General features: G+C 35.7%; 1 protein-coding gene across 2 annotated transcripts; it reads left to right on the plus strand.

The window, feature by feature from the left end:
• The first annotated feature begins 104 nt into the window (after nt 1–104).
• si:ch211-161h7.4 (mediator of DNA damage checkpoint protein 1) lies at nt 105–10366 on the plus strand. Of its 2 annotated transcripts, none has more exons than XM_052596403.1 (18): nt 105–465; nt 1169–1212; nt 1313–1383; nt 1492–1613; nt 1692–1752; nt 2125–2323; nt 2404–2484; nt 2629–2691; nt 2790–2948; nt 3023–3459; nt 4013–4387; nt 4556–5137; nt 5214–5823; nt 6445–6515; nt 6762–6941; nt 8962–9122; nt 9333–9423; nt 9534–10366. In XM_052596403.1, the coding sequence occupies exons 1-18, from the start codon at nt 457–459 to the stop codon at nt 9617–9619; spliced, it is 3402 nt and encodes a 1133-aa protein (XP_052452363.1). In that variant the 5' UTR covers nt 105–456; the 3' UTR covers nt 9620–10366. The 2 variants fall into 2 exon arrangements, with proteins under 2 accessions (XP_052452363.1, XP_052452364.1); XM_052596404.1 differs by having other exon boundaries at nt 3029–3459.
• Nucleotides 10367–20524: the final 10158 nt, after the last annotated feature.

Below are 20524 nucleotides of genomic sequence, written 5' to 3' on the forward strand. Positions count from 1 at the left end.
CCATGTACCGCAGATCGGGGCGGGGCTACACGTGTACCTACTCTGATTGGTTCACTCGTAGTGTGGCTGTGAAACACTCCGCAGCACTAGGTGGCAGCATTTCATTGTGAGTCGTATTCCCGCACAGGAACAAAAATGAGCGGGAGAATTTGTGTTGTTATTGTGGGCCAAATGCAGTGACGGACTTTTTGAAAGATATTAATGTTTTTATTTTAGATATTAATATTTTAATGCTTTATTTCACTATTGTTTTGAAAGTTAATCTGTTGCGAATGCAAAATTAGCTTCAAGACTTGCCAAACTGCCTAAACAAAGAAGAGTGGAATGTAAGCGCGAATGGCGGTCAGCTAACCTAGCAGTAACGGGCATGTTGGGATTGAAACGGAGGACCGGACTATCTGCGCATTTAAGAGCTTAACTGGTGGATACACATTTTCTTTAACCGGGGTGAACACCATGTCCCAGGTTAGTAGTTATGGGTGTATCGTTACGGAATAAACAAAGCCACCGTTTGTGGCGCAGAATGCGTTAAGTGGCTGCGCTCAAAACCTAGTGACTCATTCTACCTAGACAGTATTTTGGGGCATCGTAGACGCTGAAAACTCTCTCCGAGGAATCAGCTAGCTGTGTTTTGGGACAAAGCCAGTGTCTCTGAAAAGAAAGCAGAAGTAAAGGGAGAGTTCAGTCATGTAGCAATGCACAGCATCACATTGTTTATTACATTAATGTAAACATTATTTCAATGGTTTCTATTGTACATATGTGCTGTTCTTATGGACTTAATATTCATCAAGGAATCTATTTAACATTGATAATATGAAATGTTTCTTGAGCATCAAATCAGATTATTAGAATGATTTCTGAAGGGTTATGTGAGGAATAAATGACATTTTACGATATATTAAAATAGAAAACAGTTATTTTTAATTGTAATACTAATATTACATTATTAAAGTTTTACTGCAATTTTGAATAAACAAATGCAGAGTGAACAGAAGAAATGTAAAACTAACCTTTGAACTGTAACTAATAGATAGATAACTAGATATATAGATATGGTTGTGTGTCTGTGTGTATGAATCATATAAAAATAGTTTAGTTACCATGAGTTTATTTTATGTATTTTATTCTTGAAATAAACTTGTGATGTTTGAATCAATGATTTCAGATCAAAGCCAAAAAGAAACTGCATTATTATCAAGGACATGAAATGTAAGTAATGTTACACTTTCATAACAACCTATTGTATTGGTTATTATCTTAACGATCTCAAGTAAGACTAATTTAATCATATGTTGCTGCTGGTTTTCAGAGTCAGTTCTGACTTCAAGATCGATAAGGTTTTGACCCTGCGTGATATTGACAAACTCTTCGATGAAATTGGTAATTATATTCTTACATTCATCTCATTGCTTAAAACGTTAATTTCATCATCGCTTTTTCATGCTATTAATTGTGCGAAACCTTATCTCATGTTGTTGTTATTGGTAGATGCTGACTCTGAGCTGGGTTTGCCTCTGCTTTCTCCTTTGCCCAAAAGCAATGGTATGAATAGTCAGAAAAAAAGTGAAAGTTCTTCTGATCCAGAAAAGATGAAGGCATCATCTCAACAGGTACACATGAAGTGAATCATAAGAAGTCAGACTGTTCTTAGTGCCACAAATGGTTAATCAGATGCCTCTGATTGTCAGGTGCCCAAGGATGCTTTAATCCAAGAAAATGGCATTCAAGAAGATGAAATGCTTTATAAAGGTAAACATATTTCTACTTGATTGTATTATTGGACACAGTTTTTATATCATTTGTACTATGTACAATTATTGCTATTATTGCACTTTTTTTTTTAAAAGTAGCCTTAACATTTGATTAAACTAGCAAAAATGTTAAATTATTAACCATATTTTTGATCATCTTAATAAATGCACACATTTCTTTGTAATTTAAAATTCTAAATGCAAATATAAAATTATGCAATTAAGATATTGTATAATTTCTATTGGCAATGCAAGTAGAAATCTGAACTACTTGTCTGACCATGAAAGCAGAAAAAATGAGTTATTTAGCATATCTCATATCTGCTTAGCATCTGTAATAATTGTCACATTTCTTTCAATCCTAACAAAGAGAGTCCGTTTAAAGAACTTGCTCCCATAAAGACGTCCAGCCCTATTGCTTTGGCAACAGAGAGGGATGAAACGGTGGATGGAGTCAGACCTGTGGCTGATCCTCTTCTCTTTGTTGAGGACGAGGAACCCATTGGTGGAGACTTAAACAAGGCATCCTGCACTCAGCAGTCAGAACCGGTCAAGGAATCTGTTAATGGGTAAGAATAAATAGAGTCTGATAAATGTTACTGGTTTTGTTTCATTGTCTAACTGTTCACTTATTATCTCTGCCCTGAAGGGATAGCGGGTCTCTGGCTTCACCACCAGAAAGGCTCGAGTTTAGAAAAACTACTAAAGCGACTGCTTGTTCTTTATCAAGGTCAGATATTAATATGTAACAACATTATTGTTCATCAACATTTAATTTAACTTTCTTATAAATAATATTAATTGGGTTTAATATATTATCTAATTTCTTGTATTAGAATAAAAACAATTTAAACTTAAAATGTTTGTTCTTCAGTATGAAGCCTGCAGAATCCAATAAAATGTCTGAGCAAGCCACACAGTCCCCTTCAGAAACATTGTAAGGAAACTATCATTTCTTCTTATTATAACTGAATTGTTCTTTCTATTTAGAGCTGCAGTTTTCTTATTAAATCTCTTCCTTTTTTTATTATTAAGGGAGAAAAATCTGAGTCAACTTTCTCCTGTTTTGGTTCAGAAAAGTGAACCAAAACTTCAAGAGGTGGAGCAATGCAAGGATCAGGTGGTGGATGATCAAGGCAAAGGATTGTCTTTCCAGCACAAGCTTAAAAAGGCCTTGATGCTTAAATCCCCACGGTGAGTTTAAATGTTACATTCTGATCTTAAACCACGTGTTGTTGTTACTTTTGTAACATGGCTTCATTTGTGAGTTCCAGGAAACCAGCAGCAGTTCCAGCTCCTCCACCTGTGGATTTAGAGGAGGATTTCATGATCCTAGACGACGAGGCTCCTGTTCTTTTTGTCATCCCTCGCAAGGCAGAGGTTAGCAGGAACAAAAGACCGGTCCCAGCAGACACCGCAAAGCAGAATGTTCTTACAGAGCCACACTGTACAGATCAGCTCTCACAGAGTGAAACAGATACGACTAATCAGCATGGGAAGGATGCCAAAATAAATAAAGTGCAAATGGAGTCTGGTAAACAGAAACGGAAAGAAACGCATGGAAAAGCCTCAAAAAAGAGTGGCAAAGGCTCTGTGGCTCATGATAGTGTTGAGGATGGAGCAGACCATGTAACTGAAACTCTGGAGGACATTTCTGATCAGACCTCTTCTCAAACTGTACAGGGATGCAAAACTGTGTCATCAGGTAAATCACATTTTTACTAAATCTTAGATTTATGGTGTATAAAGATTGTTGTTATTATTATTATTTTACTCCAGTAAAAAGTGTCACATGGTCTTTCAGAAATCATACTCCGGAAACATTTCTTATTATTGACAATATTTTTGTAAAACCATGATTCATTTTTTCCCAGTATTCTTTGATAAAGAACTGCATTTTATTTTTTGTTTAATGTGTCCTTGCTGAAAAAATAAATAGAAAAAGGTCTGACCGTGGCCCCAAACCTTTTAAATAGTATTATTACCTTTTCTGAATCATGTTTAATAATCATTATATTCCAATATTTTTAATCAATTAATCCCAAAATTATTTTGTATTGAATGTATAAACTTAAAGTCAGTCCTTAGATACATTTAAACATTCATACCTTTTACTTTTTAAAGGCATTGTATTAGTGCATATACCTTATCAATACATTTATTTTTACTTTTATAATACATTCATAAATGAAAAATTGTGACACATTTAAAGGTTACATGTCATTTATATTTGAAATATTTCTTTGTGATGGTTACAGGAAAGAAACGTGCAAACAGCAAGGCACCTGAGACTGCTGATCTTTCTGACAAAGATGAAACAAATACAGGTGGCAGCCAAGAAATCTTAGATCCCGAGTCTAGAGCCACAAAGAAATCCTCAAAATCATCTAAACGACAGAGACCCAGGCCAAAAGCTAAGAAGGAATCCAATAAAGACACTGCTGTAGCAGATTATCACCCCACAAAATCCAACAAAAAAAGAAAGAATAACAAAAAGGAGGAAACTGCCTCTAAGACAAAGAAAGGAAGTTCTAAACAACAAAAAGAGTTGGAACCGATAGATCCTTCCTTTGAGGACCAAGAGAATGAAGCTTCACCTGCCCTCAATGAGCGAAAGGAGGAACAAATGACAGGTTAGTTCCTCCGACATTTGCTTAATTATACAGTGCACTGGTAATTACACCAAACATATTTTTATTATTTTGGTTAGACAGACTTCTAACACTCCCAACTCTGTGATTAGGCATCCTTAATAACCATCAGTGCAATCTTACAATCTTCTCTTTTTTTTTGCACTGTAGCTGGGAATAAACGATCTTCACACAAGGAAGATGCTGTGGATCCAGGCAAAAAACAGAAGAGAAAAGAGACAAAACAGGTAGAACCAAAATCACAGGAACCACCAACAATAGAATCGGACATTTCTTCAGACAGTCCTTTGTGTTGCAAGAGGACAAGGAGACCTCCAGGAGCGTGGTGGCTCAGTAGCCCGAATGAGAGTAACACAGAGCCTCGGCCAAAGCAAGCGTTGGATACAGCACCAAGACCGAAAGCCAGTACTAAAGCATCAACAAAGCAAGCAGCTGCTGTTGATTCTGAGGAAACAAAGTCTATCAGGCCTGCCCAGGGGAATCAGAAAAAGCAGAAGACTCCTAATGTGTTGGACAGGGCTCAAAAGATAATAGCAGGTGACAATGGAAAAAAAGCTGGAGCTGAGCAGAAGACTGCTAAGAAAACAGGTGGTCGAAGGAAACCAAAATCAACACCCAGTCAACCTCCAGTGGCATCACCAGGAGAGGAAGTGGGAGCTTATCCAAATGAGAATGATGCAGAGATGAGTCCAGAATTGTGTAGTCCTAACAGACAGCACAGCCTTCTTAGAGGTAAACTCATTCCCACACTTTTACTTCGGTTGATTTAAGTTTTTGTTCTTACTGTTTCTTCCTATAAATAAAACAGGTGAGAAGAGAGTGTTTGACTCGGTCTACTCACGTGAATCCGGATCTGCACAGAAACAGACTTCATCTTCTCTTAGAAAACCAGACAGTGCTGTGTCAGACAAAGTTCCACAGAAAAGACAAAGAAAAGGTCCTTCCAATTGGTGGGAGGCGCCACAGTCTCAGGAACCAGCCGATGGGCTTCCCACACCTCGCAGTCCGCCTCCACTAAAGTCCAAACTAACAAATACTCCCCTGCGAGGTGTGATTAATAAGGATGGAAATTCAATGAAATCACAAAAAACGAAGAATCACACCAGGAACCTAAAAAGAAACATTATCAACACGCCAAAATCAATCAAACGATCTTTAGCCTCAATGAATGCCATTTTTGCTTCTGAAAACCCCGAAAACATTGTTAAAAGTGGATTAAGATGCAGAAAACAGGGACGCAGAAACCTCCTTCACTCTCTTGAGGACGAGTCCGATCACTCAAGTGAGAATGTGGCCCAGCTGCAGGGAAACGGCCGTACCTCTTTTGGCTTTACCAGTGGTGTTACAGAGGAGCCCTCGGGGACCAGAAACAAAACAAGTATCCGAGTATCCAGTGGACCCAACATGTTATCTGATGTGTAAGTTGAGATATTAAAGGCAGATACCTGGCCTAAACAAATGAGTCTAAATGTTGCAAATACATCTGCAGTTTATCTTGTAATGCATACTATATATACATTTTATATAGATTTTATACAAGGACAATATAGTACATTTAGTAATATTAATTATAATATAATAATAATATCGTTATATGAATGAAAGCAGAAATTGATATTACAATTCGTCAAGGACCCAATCAAAAGTGACAGTAGTTGCAATTATGATGTTACAAATGATATCTGTATTTTAAATAAATTCTATTTGTTCTCTTGAAATTTGTCAGTCAAAGAACCCTGGAAAATATATCACAATTTCCACAACAACATTAACTGTAATAATAAAAAGAAATGCTTTATGAGCCTCAAACCAGCATATAAGAATGATTTCTGAAGGATCATGTGACATTGAAGACTAGAGTTATGGCTTCTGAAAGTACAGCTTTGCCATGATAAGAATGAACTATTAAAATATATAAAAATAAAAGATGGTTTAAGTTATATATTATGTTATTACCTATGCACCAGACTATTAGGATAAAAATAACTGTTGTGTGGCCAGTGCAAACAATCACTTTGTTTAAAATTCTGCTTGTGTAGTGACGTGGCTTTCAGAAGTGGGCCGTCATCAATGCTTGAGCTTCAGCGACATGAAGAGGAGGATGATATTGGTATGATATTGGTATTCATGTGCAAAATATTGTAAACTTGCAGTCTGTAATTTCTGTGCCATTAAGTGAAATCGTGAATATAAGTTTATCAAACTCAAACTCCACTTAGGCCTGCTTTACTCTATCAGGCCTCTCAAACATACAGTGATTTGAATGTACCACAGAACAATTTGTCTATCGAGAAAATTGATCTAGAAATGGCAGTTTTAACAGCACATTTGTAACTATCACTGCTCTTATTTTCAGACTTGCCATCGTCTAGAGTGATGCCGACGTCGAGAGTGATGCCGCATGTGCGACAGGCTCCACGAGTGTTGGCCCAGTGCGATCTCTGTGGTCCTCCACTGCAGCCTATTGTCCTGGAGGAAGAGGACTGGAACAACCTGCGTGAGTGGTTCTCTCACCTGTGGCCCCCAGCCTCTAAAGGTAATGACATTACATGCAAGAATAAAATGGCTCATTCAAACACGGCCCTACATGTCTATGGCACTATGTGAAAATATTTGCGTAATGCCACACAAATGTTCACGCAAAGAAAGAAGGCGTGGTTTCAGTAACCACAGTGTTGAAGCAGCCATGTCGGTGAGATGCTGTGTGTATCTTGGAGAAAACAAAAGCACTTTATTTGGCTTTCCGAAAGTAGATGCATTTAGGAATCTTTAAGATTACTGACAACAGAAAAGAGAGACAGTCACACAGTGTAGTCAGCTGTCTTAATCGTCCTTGGCTTGTGTACTGCATACAAGCTTCATCACTGTGTCTGTCACGCGACTCTGTTCCCCTTTCGGCTTGACCTGAATGTGAAACTAAAGACATTATTAACTGTCTTTACATTTATTTTGAAAGATGAAGCTCACGATTATGGAAAGGAGTGTTACATTTCCAACAAGTGCTTAAGGTGTTCGGCCAATCACGATGCACTGGGTCAGTTGGCCAATCAGAGCAGACTGCGCATGTCGGAAGAAGGGACTTTGTGGAAAACAATGAGTTTGAGTGAGGCGAGGCATAGAGCACCTACAATAATGTACTGTATTTGAAAAATAATGTGTTTTTGGAACATGAAAGTATGTCAACATATTCGGTTACACCAAATACACAAAATAATGATCTTTTAAAAAAGATCATCATATGACCCCTTTAAAAGTAATACCAGCAACCAATAAACTCATGCATAAATAACTGTCTATATCAGCATGAGGCAGTAGTGTACATTTGCCATTCAAAAAGAGAAAACAAAAATAGGACTTTTGATACATAAACCATAAACAAAGCTGTGATTTCCATTTTGAATATGAATCATGTGGATTACTTACTTGAAGCTGTGTGTACGGTATACTGTCCATGTCCAGAAAGGTAAGAAAAACATCATCAAAGTAGTCCATGTGACATCAGAGGGTCAGTTAGAATTTTTTGAAGCATTGAAAATACATTTTGGTCCAAAAATAGCAAAAACGACTTTATTCAGCATTGTCTTCTCTTCCGTGTCTGTTGTGAGAGAGAGTTCAAAACAAAGAAGTTTCTGATATCCGGTTCGTTAACGAATCATTCGATGTAACTGGATCTTTTTGAACCAGTTCACTAAATCGAACTGAGTCGTTTTAAACGGTTCGCATCTCCAATAAACATTAATCCACAAATTACTTAAACTGTTAACTTTTTTTAATGTGGCTGACACTCCCTTTGAGTTCAAACAAACCAATATCCCGGAGTAATTCATGCACTCCAACATTACACTGACTGAACTGCTGTGAAGAGAGAACTGAAGATGAACACCGAGCCAAGCCAGATAATGAACAATAGACTGACTCTTTATATTTCCAGTACTTTTTCATACTGTGGTATTTGAAATGGCAAAAACTATAACCACAGGTAAGACTGGGTAGCGGGTTACTACATATGTTAGGTCAGTGTAATTATGGTTTCAGTGGTATTCTATTCAACTGTAGTATTTATGAAACCCATTTAGAAGTAACGCTACTGTTTTAATGCAAATGAAGTGCTTAATTCCCTCAGAGGATTATTTATCATGAATCTACAACATTTGTCAAAATAAGTTATTACTGTTGGTGTTATCATAGTAAAACCATAAAAAATTATTGTATAGTGGTGCATGACTTTTTTTCCCTTTCTGTTTTCCTTGTTGCTGTTTGTAATGCTGTGGCAGTCTAGCAGTTTGAAATGTTTGACATCCACAGCGCTTTTAAGTAGAAAATTCAAATGCGTCACACAGTGCACCACACAGATAATTGGTCTTCGCTGTGAGGTTCAGTTGTGAAGCATTTAAAGCATATCACATAAAAGCCTAGAACGTGAGATGAAGACACAATCATATTGGGGGAAGTTAGTTATTTAGCATCGGCAGCCTAAAATTTGGTTTATTTTCAGTGCTCTTGTGACATGCTTAATTTATCTGATTAACATGCAGTGTTTTTGTTCTCCATTCTAGATGGACGAGTTATTAGTCCTGATGACTTCCACTGGCACTCTCACGGAGGCCGAGCAATGGGCCACGTGGTGGACCTCCACAGCCACTCTTTCTCACATGGAAAGATACTGCTGGGGTCATTCATGAAGAAACCCTCACAGGTGGACCTTGATACGGTTTCTGTGAGTAGAAAGCTATTATTTGCATAACCACAATAGTGACCAGTAGCCGTTTTGAGATATAATTGTAAAAACAAGTTCAATGGAAGGTTACATTTGTTTTATTGTGCCTTTTTGCCTATATGAGCCATCATTCCAAACTGGAGTACACTCTAAACTCTGTTTAGGTTGTATATCAACAGCACTTTAACTTTACGATTTCATTTGATTTAGGTATTCACCATTATCACAAGTTGTGTGCGTGTTGATATTGATGGTGAAAAGTCCATTTACAATTCTGGACAAGTGTTTATGATCCCCTCTGGTAAGTGCAAACTTTAATCAGACTGAATTAAATTTGATTTTACTTATCACTAAATAATAATTATTCGTGATTAACCACATTTTATTTTACTGTATTTCTTTTTGTTACAGGACAAGTGTACAGCATTCAAAACCTCTGTCAGGAGCCTGCAGTGCTGATTTACCACAGGACACAGTCAAGCGACACACAGAGCTGATTGACGTTGTGGCTTCCATCAACTTCTTTCAAATATTCAGCTGTATATTTGTTTTTTTAAAGATACATTTGTAGATGATTGTTTCAAAATGCTGTAGAAGTATAGTTGTCTAGCAAAGCTCATAAATGCTAGTTGTTTTGTGTAAATAGCTTCAGGAAAATGTTTTTGATTTTATGATGCTCTATGAAAAGCTTTTCAAAACCGTGGTCTTATTAATATACATGTACATTGTTGTCTTTAGTTTTCCCTCAGAATGCAACTGTCTAGATGTTCAGAACAATTTTGTTGGGTTGTCAGCAGGGGTCAGCAGATCCTCTGCTATATTACGCTTGCTGCGCATGTCCAACTTTGCCTGTTTTTATGCTCAGAAGTAGTGCTGTTTATGTGAGCTACATGTAAAAACAGACTTTCATCTTCATTTTTTTAGTAACCACTTCATTAACAGTTGATCAGTGTATTGTCGTGTAAGTAATTTCACAGCATTTGTGTTTGGAATATTGATTCGGCTTCTACTGTCCTGTTTGGAAATGTATTTATGTGTGATGTTTTTGTGTGGATTTGTAAAAAACATTTTGTTGGAATTTTGTGTTTTACACTCCCTTTCTGAAAAAGCAAAGAGGTACAGAAGCCACTGTTCATTTGCTTTTTTTATAAAGTTAAATTGTATTTGCGACAGAAGAAAAATAGATATACACGTCAGACATTTCCATTTTTGTAAAGTGTATAAATAGATGCATAAGACTTCAATCCATTATTGTCTCTTTAACATTTAAAAATAAGTGTGACATTCACTTCTGTGACATTCACCATTTTTTCCCTTTGTCACTTACAAATCCTTTTTGTGAAGACCTGGGGACACTGTCGTTTAATTATGCAGCATGCTTTTAACATCAGACATGCAGTGGAAATGCAACATGAAAAATATGACACAAAATACCTTAAAATTGCTTTTCATAGCAAACCATAACAGTTTACAACACACAAGTTTATCCCTTGGCTATAAGGCATCGCTAGGAATATTTCAAACAAGTGTGATTGTGATAGCACATATACTTTTTGTTTATAACGATAATAAATTATTACATTGACCAGCATATGCGTCTAATTTAGACACCCCCATCCTCCTGATGTTTTCAAACCAATCCACACAAAAGTCTCTTTCATTGTGTGCCTGAAAAGAGATATGGTTTGTTTACCACAAATTCTAGTAAATTTGGGATTACTTTGTCCAATTAAACTAGCAGAGGTTGGAAATGTTTCAATTAATCAGAGTGTGTCACTTTAATCACAGTAAATCCCCCATCAGCAGAACTGTGAAAAAGTCGACAATTTGCCATCTCTCACTTGTTATTGTGCTGAAATAGCAGTAGCTACGGGCATCAATAATTCACTCTTTATCATGCAAACCCACCTGTGGATCCAGTCATTCCACTTTTAGAGGACAACTGGTTAAGAAAAATGAGCGGATCCCTGGAAAAACACATCAGAGAACTTACTGATGACAACTAGAGACCAAAAATATGTCAAAACAAGCGATTAGCAGTGTTTAATGGAGTGACTTTCCACATTTCCTATTGAATGTTGTGGAAAATGCCAACATATATCATGGATTTATTTTATCTTGCTGTTGAGGTATACACCCAGACATCGTTGTAAAGGTTAAGTACAGAGACCCACAAGGGGTAGCTGAATGATGTAGTAAAAAAGCCAGGTGCCGTTCTTTCCAGGAATAATGATTTAAAATATAATCTGGACTGAGGGTTTTCCTGATGAGTCTCTTGGGTTGGTCTTTTCTCCACAAAAGCAACTAGCAGTGGGCTAAAAGGGGGAAATAACTCAAAACTGGTGAGTTTTCGGTAGCTTCATAAGCTTGGAGAAGCACTCTGAGCTTAATGCATTAAAACACTACAACCCTTTTCCTTGCTTGGTAACGTTGATTACTGTGCTCTCACATTTGTGGTGCTAAGTGAATCTGAGTGCAGATAGATGAAGGACATGGTTCAGGGTTGAGAGAAGCTCTAAAAGGGTACCAGACACAGGGCAACCAAAATAGGAAACTCTAGGGGTGAATTATAAATGTTAAGAAAGACAAATCACTGCTCCCCAAACAAAATTTCCAAAAGAGTAGAGCTTTGACAGATTAAAATCCTGACAAATAGGCATAGAAAGGGATCATTAGGTGAGAGTTTTGCAAAGCCATGTTGTGTACACTTTGCTATGCTCACTAGTAATCAACTTTAACATTTTGCAATGTATCTGGTAAGAACCTTTTCTGTACTGTTAGTGTGAGTACTATTTCTATCAGAGCTGATTCTATGAAAGCGCTAATCGCAGTGTAGGTTTAAGGAACAGCTGTATTCTGGCAGCAAATATTATCAAAGGATTTCCAGAGTATAATGTAACTTCCTTCCATTGTTGAAACTTTTCTCTAAAGCCATTCGTTTGGTGCTGCACACATCTGTTAGCTTCAGCCAAGCCCATTAAAACCAAATCAGCTAAACAATGCATCTCTTTTACTAAAGCGGTCGCTTAGAACTCGATGGCAGACTTGGCAGCATCAAACAAATCAAGGAAATTTCCAATGTCACACTTAACAAGACTAATCTGTTACACTGATAAACGCTGATCCCTATTATCCTCTCTGCTCTCAGTGCTGCAGCTGTTCTTTGTTTACAGCGAAAAAGCTAAGTTTGTAGCAAAAATGTAATTTTGCTGATGCAAATTTTTTTTATTTTTATAATTGTGTGTATTGCAAGGGAATTTTCTAACTGGTAGATCGAAGCGTCAAAATCTGTGAATATGACGTTCAAGAGGAAGTGTGGTGTTAGACAGTTTGTACTCATGTGTTTGTGTTTATGTACTATATGTAGGACAATGCCAAGTAGGTATCCGTTCCAGGAAGCTTTAGGCCGAAGAAAACCACTGAGACATTTTGGTCTGACTAAACTAGACTGAGATGCTTCCTGTGTGACAAAACAAAGTTCATCTTTGAACATGGTCGACACAAATCTAGTTTCACCTTTGCAAAGGGCGTTGCAAACTACCTATGACATTCTTTCTTTTATATACAAATGATTAAATCACAAAGGCTTGCAACTGAAAAAAATTGTGTCATATTGGGAATTAACAGGAAAGTAAGACTTAAATGGTCAGGGTTGCATTTTATTTTTATTTCTTCTCTAGAAATATTTATTTTTTCTAAACTTTGATGGAGCTATCATGATTTTATTTTGGAGTATGATAAAATGATTCACTAATATAGAACTAATCAATATTAGAAAAATCACCTAGCGATGTATCAGCAACCACCTGAAACCCAATACATCACATAACAACACACATAAATGTGCAATTTTTGTTTATGGAAAATGATTTCTGTCCCATCTTTTCTCTGGCCCACCTTTATAATCTGCCATTAGTCCCTTTACATTTATGACAGACTTCAATATGTTCAATATTGACTTGAATATATCTTAATCTCAGAATCAGTGGCAATTCAGGCCTTCAGTGTGAGTCTTGCTGCTTTACAGACATAATGAAACTGCCTGCTTCACATTTATTCTCATTAACGCCAAGAGACTCATTTTGCATTGTTAACAATACACTATGTTGCGGTAAACAGTTCAATGCCTCGTCATTGAGAAAACAGCTTAATATATACAGTATTTTGTCAGGTAAGGCACTGAAATAATGGCTCATATGTTTAAAAACAAACTTCCATTATGCATATTGTTTCTGGTTTATCTTATATCCGAGGGCCACTTGAGTTTTCAACCTTTAGGCATTGGTAAATGCTTTGTACTGTTGAGTGACAATCGATTTCCTATAGCTGTTAGTTGAAATTGGACCAAAGTGGACATGAGCCTTTTCCTTGTCGATTGTTGCACCCTGTGGTGGTGCACCAACTACACCACCCCTCAGTGTCAGCCTAGAGCTGAAAGGGACTCCAAGGTTGTATTTTTATTTTTTTTTATTTTGTAGACAAGACAAAAATATTTCAATTCATTTAATAACTTGTCTGGGCCAGCTGACAAGATACAGCCTACCCGCCTTATCGGAAACAGGAGTCAATTACTGAGCAACATTCACACATGTAATTCACTGCATATCATCACAGAGCACAGCAACATTCAATCCCTCACACACCCAGTGAGAGATTATCACACGTGTTCACAGACAATAATACAGACACCACAGAAGCTCCAGTAATGCTCCTGTCTTCAAGAAAGAGAGGTGGTTATCTAAACTGCCTGGGCTGTACCCAAACCTTGCTTTAAAAAAAGTAAAAAGTTCCTAAATTACTTCATCGATGTCAGCATGAAACCATTCATGAAAATTGAGCCTATTTATTTACTTCATGCATGTTACAGATCTAACTGGTCTCATAAAATAACATATTTTGAACTGTTTTGCTAGTCTGTTTGTCAGTCCAAAACAACATTAAAAACTTTCTGCATGAAAAAAAAGTCACAGTTAAGACATTTAAAAAAGAAAAAAAAATCTGTTTCAAATAAATAATTTTAAGATACATTTCTTTGCATCAGACAATCCTAAAATAAATGCATCACAATAAATAAATCTTGAGCAGCAAATCGTATCAGGATGATTTCTGATGGATCATACGACACTGAAGACTAGAGTAATGGCTGCAGAAAATTCAGCTTTGCCCTCACAGGAATAAATACAAATTTTGAAATGTTTTAAAATAGAAAACAAGTTCTTTTAAACTGTAATAATATTTTATAATATTGCTGTTTTTACTGTATTTTTTTTATCAAATAAATGCTGTCTTGGTGACGTCTGGCTTCATTCAAAAAAACTATAAAAAAAATAATCTTACTCCAAACTTTGAAATGGTTGTGTAATTGACCTCTGCTGGATCTCAGCCTTGCTTGCATTTCTTCAGTTGACAGTATTAGTCCTCACCTTGTTACACAAGCCTTGTTCCTAATATCCTTTCTTCACTAGCATTATTTTCTTGTGTCACTGCATAATCAAGCTTACAGCTTCTGTGACTGACAGTGGATTGAAATTCGTATATGTACAATCTCTTTGGTCCCAACAGAGGGGTGGAATATGTTCGCTCATACTTTGTTTTTGAATCCCCAGGCTGAGATGCAGGGAAAACCGATGACAGACTAAACAGTCACTTTCCTGCTTCAATGGCTCTGTCATGCACGTGATCTACACTGATGTACGACCGCCTGCAGGCGGAATGACAACAGGTGTGATCCTGCACCACAGACGGAACTACACCTATCTTTTCAGATTTATTTTTGATAAGTATGGTGACTAATATAGAAAACTGTTTGTGTGTGTGTTTGGTATGAATTGTTCTCACATATTTAATCTAAGTCAGCAGGTATAGCTAATCCCCATCTGCGTGGCAGCATGGGAATGAAGCGGGCAGGTGGCAGGAAGGTAGAGACATGTCTTTCTCTGAGCTTCAGCAAAATCTGACCTTTTCTGTCTGAACTCTTTTTTTGCAGAAAGACAGAAAGCCTGGGGTTTACTACACTGCCATTTTATTAAATTATCATACTGGGGCTGTGCATCTTGAAATAATCTTTGAGTCATCTCATTAAAAATATAATATGCCAAGAAGGTACAATAAATCTGATATTTGGTGTTGTGCAATCTTGTATATACTGAAAAAAAATTATAAACTAATTAAATCAAATCAATTAAATATTTTTAATCAGTCATGACATGGTGTGTGTATATATACTATATATACTACATACATATATATATATATATACACACACACATTGTATATACTACATTTTAAGATATATTACAAACACACACACACACACATGTATACATATCAAGGCTGCATTTATTTGATTAAAAATACAGTAAAAACTTATTGTGATTGTAATATATTTCAAAATGTACTTTATTCCTATAATGGCAAAGTAGCCTGTAGCTTCCTATTATCTTTCAGAAATCATTCTGACATGCTTTTTTTTTTTTTTTGTTAGGATTTGTTGATGAATGAAACATTCAAAAGAACAGCATTTATTTGAAATATGACAGTTTTGTAACATTTACTGTCACTTTTGATCAATTTAATGCATCCTTTCTGAGTAAAAGTATTAATTTCTTTAAAAAACAATAACATTTGAACGGTTGTGTTTATAAATTAATCTATGAATTGATAAAAATTTGGTAAAATTGTACAGAAATTTATTTCAGCTATTAAGCATTTTCAGAAATGCTTTTAAAAAAATTTCCACAGCAACCTGTTTATCACTATTACAGTTATGAAAACGCAATATTTCCAGATGCAAGAAGGTTCTTCGTGCCTAGAAAGTTCTCAGTCATCTAACGATGCCTACTTTTGGCTTGACTTTTCAAGTCGACAGTGTGAAGCATTAATTAACTGAGGATTATTGCATTATTAATACTGAACATCCCAGAATCAGTGAAACGACTTTTATTTCCCTTGTGTGTGATATTGCTACAGGGGAGTCAGTTATTACAGAGAGCACTAGAGACATGATTCATCCGAACGCAAACTGCTCTGTGTGCTGAGATGTTTCCTGTTCCCGCATATTCATGTGCATGTATTCAGTAGTGCCTCATTTACAAAAAAACCTTTGTAAAAAAAAGTCACCATGTATAGGTGCTTTAAATGAATGACATGGAATGGTGACATGATCCTCACTCTTTTGTGTTATTGCAGCCCTACATTTAATTAACAAGTTGCCCAAAGCCTCTGAAAAGTTCAGCCAAGAATATTATAATGAACATCGCCTGAAAAAAAGTCACAGACTGACAGAACACAAGCACAAGTTCTGTGACATTTAAACCTACAGTCAGACTTTAAATACAGTTTTACTGGTGTTACTGGCCTTCATTTAATTTTTTTTTTTCAACAAAGTAATATTTAATTTACAGTATTTGTAAATCACTGACTGGTCCCTCAGTTGTATGGAAACACAAGGACAGTAATAAGCATAAACATTTAAAATAAGCAACAGTACAGAATGTATTCTGCAGTGTATCTTCACAAGGGCTGTAACATTGTGAAATATTCTTAAAATTTCAAATAACTGTAATTTATTCCTGTGTAATTGTAACTGTAATTTATTCAGCATAAAAAAGTGAAAAGTGACCCATACTCAGAATTCATGCTCTGCATTTAACCTATCCAATGTGCACACACACACACACACCAACACACACACACAGCAGTGAAAACACACACACCATGAACACACACCTGGAGCAGTGGGCAGCCATTTATGCTGCAGTGTCCAGGGAGCAGTTGGGGGTTCAGTGCCTTGCTCAAGGGCACCTTAGTCGTGGTATTGTCAGCCCGAGACTCAAACTCACAACCCTAGGGTCAGGAGTCAAACTCTCTAACCACTAGGCCACAACTGACCCATAACTATAATCTAGGTTAATCATTTTGGTAATGTATTATGACTTTCAGATTACTTTTTTCATTACTTGTTTTAAATTGACCATTGAATGTACCACATTGATATAAAAAAGTTTATTAAAAATGTATTTCACTCTTTAATATTTGATATCTTTCGATATCATCATAAAAGGTATTAAATATTACCTACATTACTAAAGTGGGTTTAACTTAGGTGATAAAAAGCTTGTAATATAAATAAATCATTAAAAAAGGTCAAGTGAAATTAAATTATTTAAAAATAAAAATAAATAAAACACATAAAGCCTTCATAGCTAAATGGTGTGACATTTTTAGAAAGGAACTTTTAAAACAGAAAAAAGAGGAATTAAGAAAATTTATGTAGAATTTTCTGTCATTGTGTGAATAAGTAAATGTTATCGGATTGTGAGCATTTTAAAATGCAATATAATCTAATTACGAGTACTTGATTTTTGGAACTCGATTACATAATCCAGATTGCATCACATTTGATCACATTTGCCCAAATATGCTGTATATGCACTCATACACTACATAGATTAGTGTTTTTCATTATGCAGTGTGCTTGACATTTCATTTACAGTTTGATGCATGAATGTGATTTTCAACAATATTGACACCTTCAGTGGACTACATAGACTGTCTCCTAAAATATGATTTAAGAGTACTAGTGAGGAACTTTGTACTCTGCTGGGAAAGAAGATAAATGGAAACTCATGCACACTGGCAACTATGAGGTCTTCATTAGCATAAGCGTTTAAGATCTAACTTTTGTTTTTTAAATTAAGTTATTTAAGGTTATTTGTAGGTACATTTAGTTCATTTTTCATTTCTAAAGTGTTTTGTTGGACTACTTTTAGTGCAAAGACGCTGAATTTCTTTCAGAGCTTCTTAACTGGGCTTCTTGGCTGAGTGCCCTGCTTTAATTCAATGTTCGATCTGGGTGCTTTCCAGATTCGGGACACAATGTCCATCGTCCCACACTCACTGCGGTCATAAACTAGCCAATTAATGTAAAAGCTTCTGGGATATCATCAATAAGACAGCGACATTTTCAACCAGTGTGTGGCACAGCAACAGTTTTAGTGTCGAACAAGAGCCGTGGGGCTTTGAACTAGAATGTTCTCTGAAAGTGATGAAAGTAACTGTCTATTACATAAGGCTGTCAGGCCTCAGGTGCCTACACTGCTGATCTTTTGTTGTGTGGTGTGAGGTGTTGTGTGTATGTGCATATGTAATGAACAGTATTTCTAATGAAATGACGAGTAAATATATTTTATTTAAATTATTGACCTGTTGTCAATTTCTGTTGTGTATTTTGGTTTCTTTACTGCATAAGGTCATGACTAAACTTACAGTAATAAGTAAGTAAAAGAAAATTCAGCATTATGCAGGTGGTACCAAATAAATCCATGCTCTGTTTTGGCTTAATAAGGCCAAAAAGATAAACCTCATCCCAATATTGCACACATGACGCAGGTAGTTCATAATGCACCGGAGATGCATTAATATGAATTACACTTGCTCATGAGCCCCACTGCTTACAGCGCAGGTTGTACAACAGAGAAACCATTTGATGGTTAGAGTCATTTTAGTTGCTGCAGATGTTATCTATTAACAGTCAGTGATTTCAACACGTTCCCCTTTCAAAAAGGTGCTTGTTTGGCATGTGGGTTTGTGATATCAAGACATGTCTCTGATGCCATCTGTGATGAGCGGAGGACTGAGAGATAAGCGAAACTAGCAGACACGCTGTATGGAAATGAATGAATGTTTTTCCAAATATATATATTTTCTTATATTTCACTTGCATCCTGCCAACAGTTTACTCTGTATGAGCTTTTATTGATTGGGAACAGAGCGCTCTCTCAGAATAACAAAACATTTGGATGAACAAGTGAAAAAAACAAAAACATGATTTATAATTTTAATTTGCTGGGGCTGTTACTCAGCTGTTTGCTTGTGATGCTGTTATCATGTTTTATTTCTACAATAAGGGCAGAATGTGTTCATTCAAACAATGGTTTACACACACTGTAAAAAATGATTGCGCCAATTAGTTATCATAACTTAACATTTCGAGTTAAGTTAACTTATTTGGATTGAACTTATTGAGATGACTCAACTATTTAAGTTTTTCTTGGCTTAACTTATCAGACTTAAAATAATGAGTCAACTGAACTAAGATATATCAGTTAACATAGCTGCTTCAAATATTTGAGCTTTAAATACAAATACGTGCAAATGGAAACTAATATTAACTAATATTTGATAATATCGATACATTTTAAAATTGTATTTGTCAACTTTTTATTTTATTTATTGTTATTATTTTTTATGCATTTACTTTATATATTTCTATGCATGCCATTGATAATATAATGTCCATAAACCGCAAAATGTAAATATCAATGTAATCTTTAAGCTATTTTAAGATTAAAATGTATGACTTTCTATATATATAATTTTCGGATGACTTCAGAGGATGAAAGTCCTTCTGCAGCAAGGCCATTTTCTCACTTTAACAATGCTTGTTCTAGTCTGCAGGATCTAAAACCTTCCTCTTTTAAAGTTAAAATCGGTTTTGCAAACAGGCAACCTGTTTATTTGGTTTTAATTGAACTACAGACCGTCATCTTGATTAATTTGAGGTAATTAATGCCAAATATCTGTGAATTTATGTCAAATGTTTAACATAATAGATTTGAATATTGATCGACATGAATATTCTGAACGTTTATGTACGCGCTTCTAATATATGATTTTAATAAATTTAAAGATAATAATCCAACAACAACCACCGCCTTATTTCAGTTTTGCATTAATTCATGTGACCATTATAAGACAAATAATGGAACTTTCATATTTAAAATGTAATACTGTATGTGGAAATTAGATCAAATTTATTGTATCATTGATTAGAAGAAAAAAAAAAAAAGAATTTAAATTATTTTTCCTGAATGAGCCAGAAGAGTCTTTCTGCAGCACCGCCATTTTCTCATTTTATGTTGTGATGTTCTTGCTGGAGTTTCTCCTCAAACAACGTTAACGTTACCCGAGTCGTTTAACCGTCGAATTTGTTTTGGCAGACAGTACAAACCAGATTTTCATCGTGTTAACTGAGCCGTGGACCTTCATATTGGTCAGTGTAAGGTGAGTATGTTAAGTTACTCCAAAATATGTTTAATATGTAACGTTATCATCTTTTATAATTGTGAATACCAGAACGGTACGTTTTATATTGGATTACGTTACATGAAATAGATTTATAAGATTTTTAATTATTTTGAGTGCTTCTGTACTCACTTCTAAGATGTTGTTTTAATATATTAACTGTAATCAACTATCTGTAGTATAAACAACGCCTTAAACAGTTTCGCGCTCAAAAATTATTTGAACTTTGTAAGCCAGTCATGGGACGTTAACGCTTTTCATATTGAAAATGTAATACTCTGTGGCAAAATCTTCTTCTTCTTCTTTGTGCTTATTTG

Source organism: Carassius gibelio, chromosome B24 (genome assembly GCF_023724105.1).
Source record: "Carassius gibelio isolate Cgi1373 ecotype wild population from Czech Republic chromosome B24, carGib1.2-hapl.c, whole genome shotgun sequence".
Taxonomy (NCBI): domain Eukaryota; kingdom Metazoa; phylum Chordata; class Actinopteri; order Cypriniformes; family Cyprinidae; genus Carassius; species Carassius gibelio.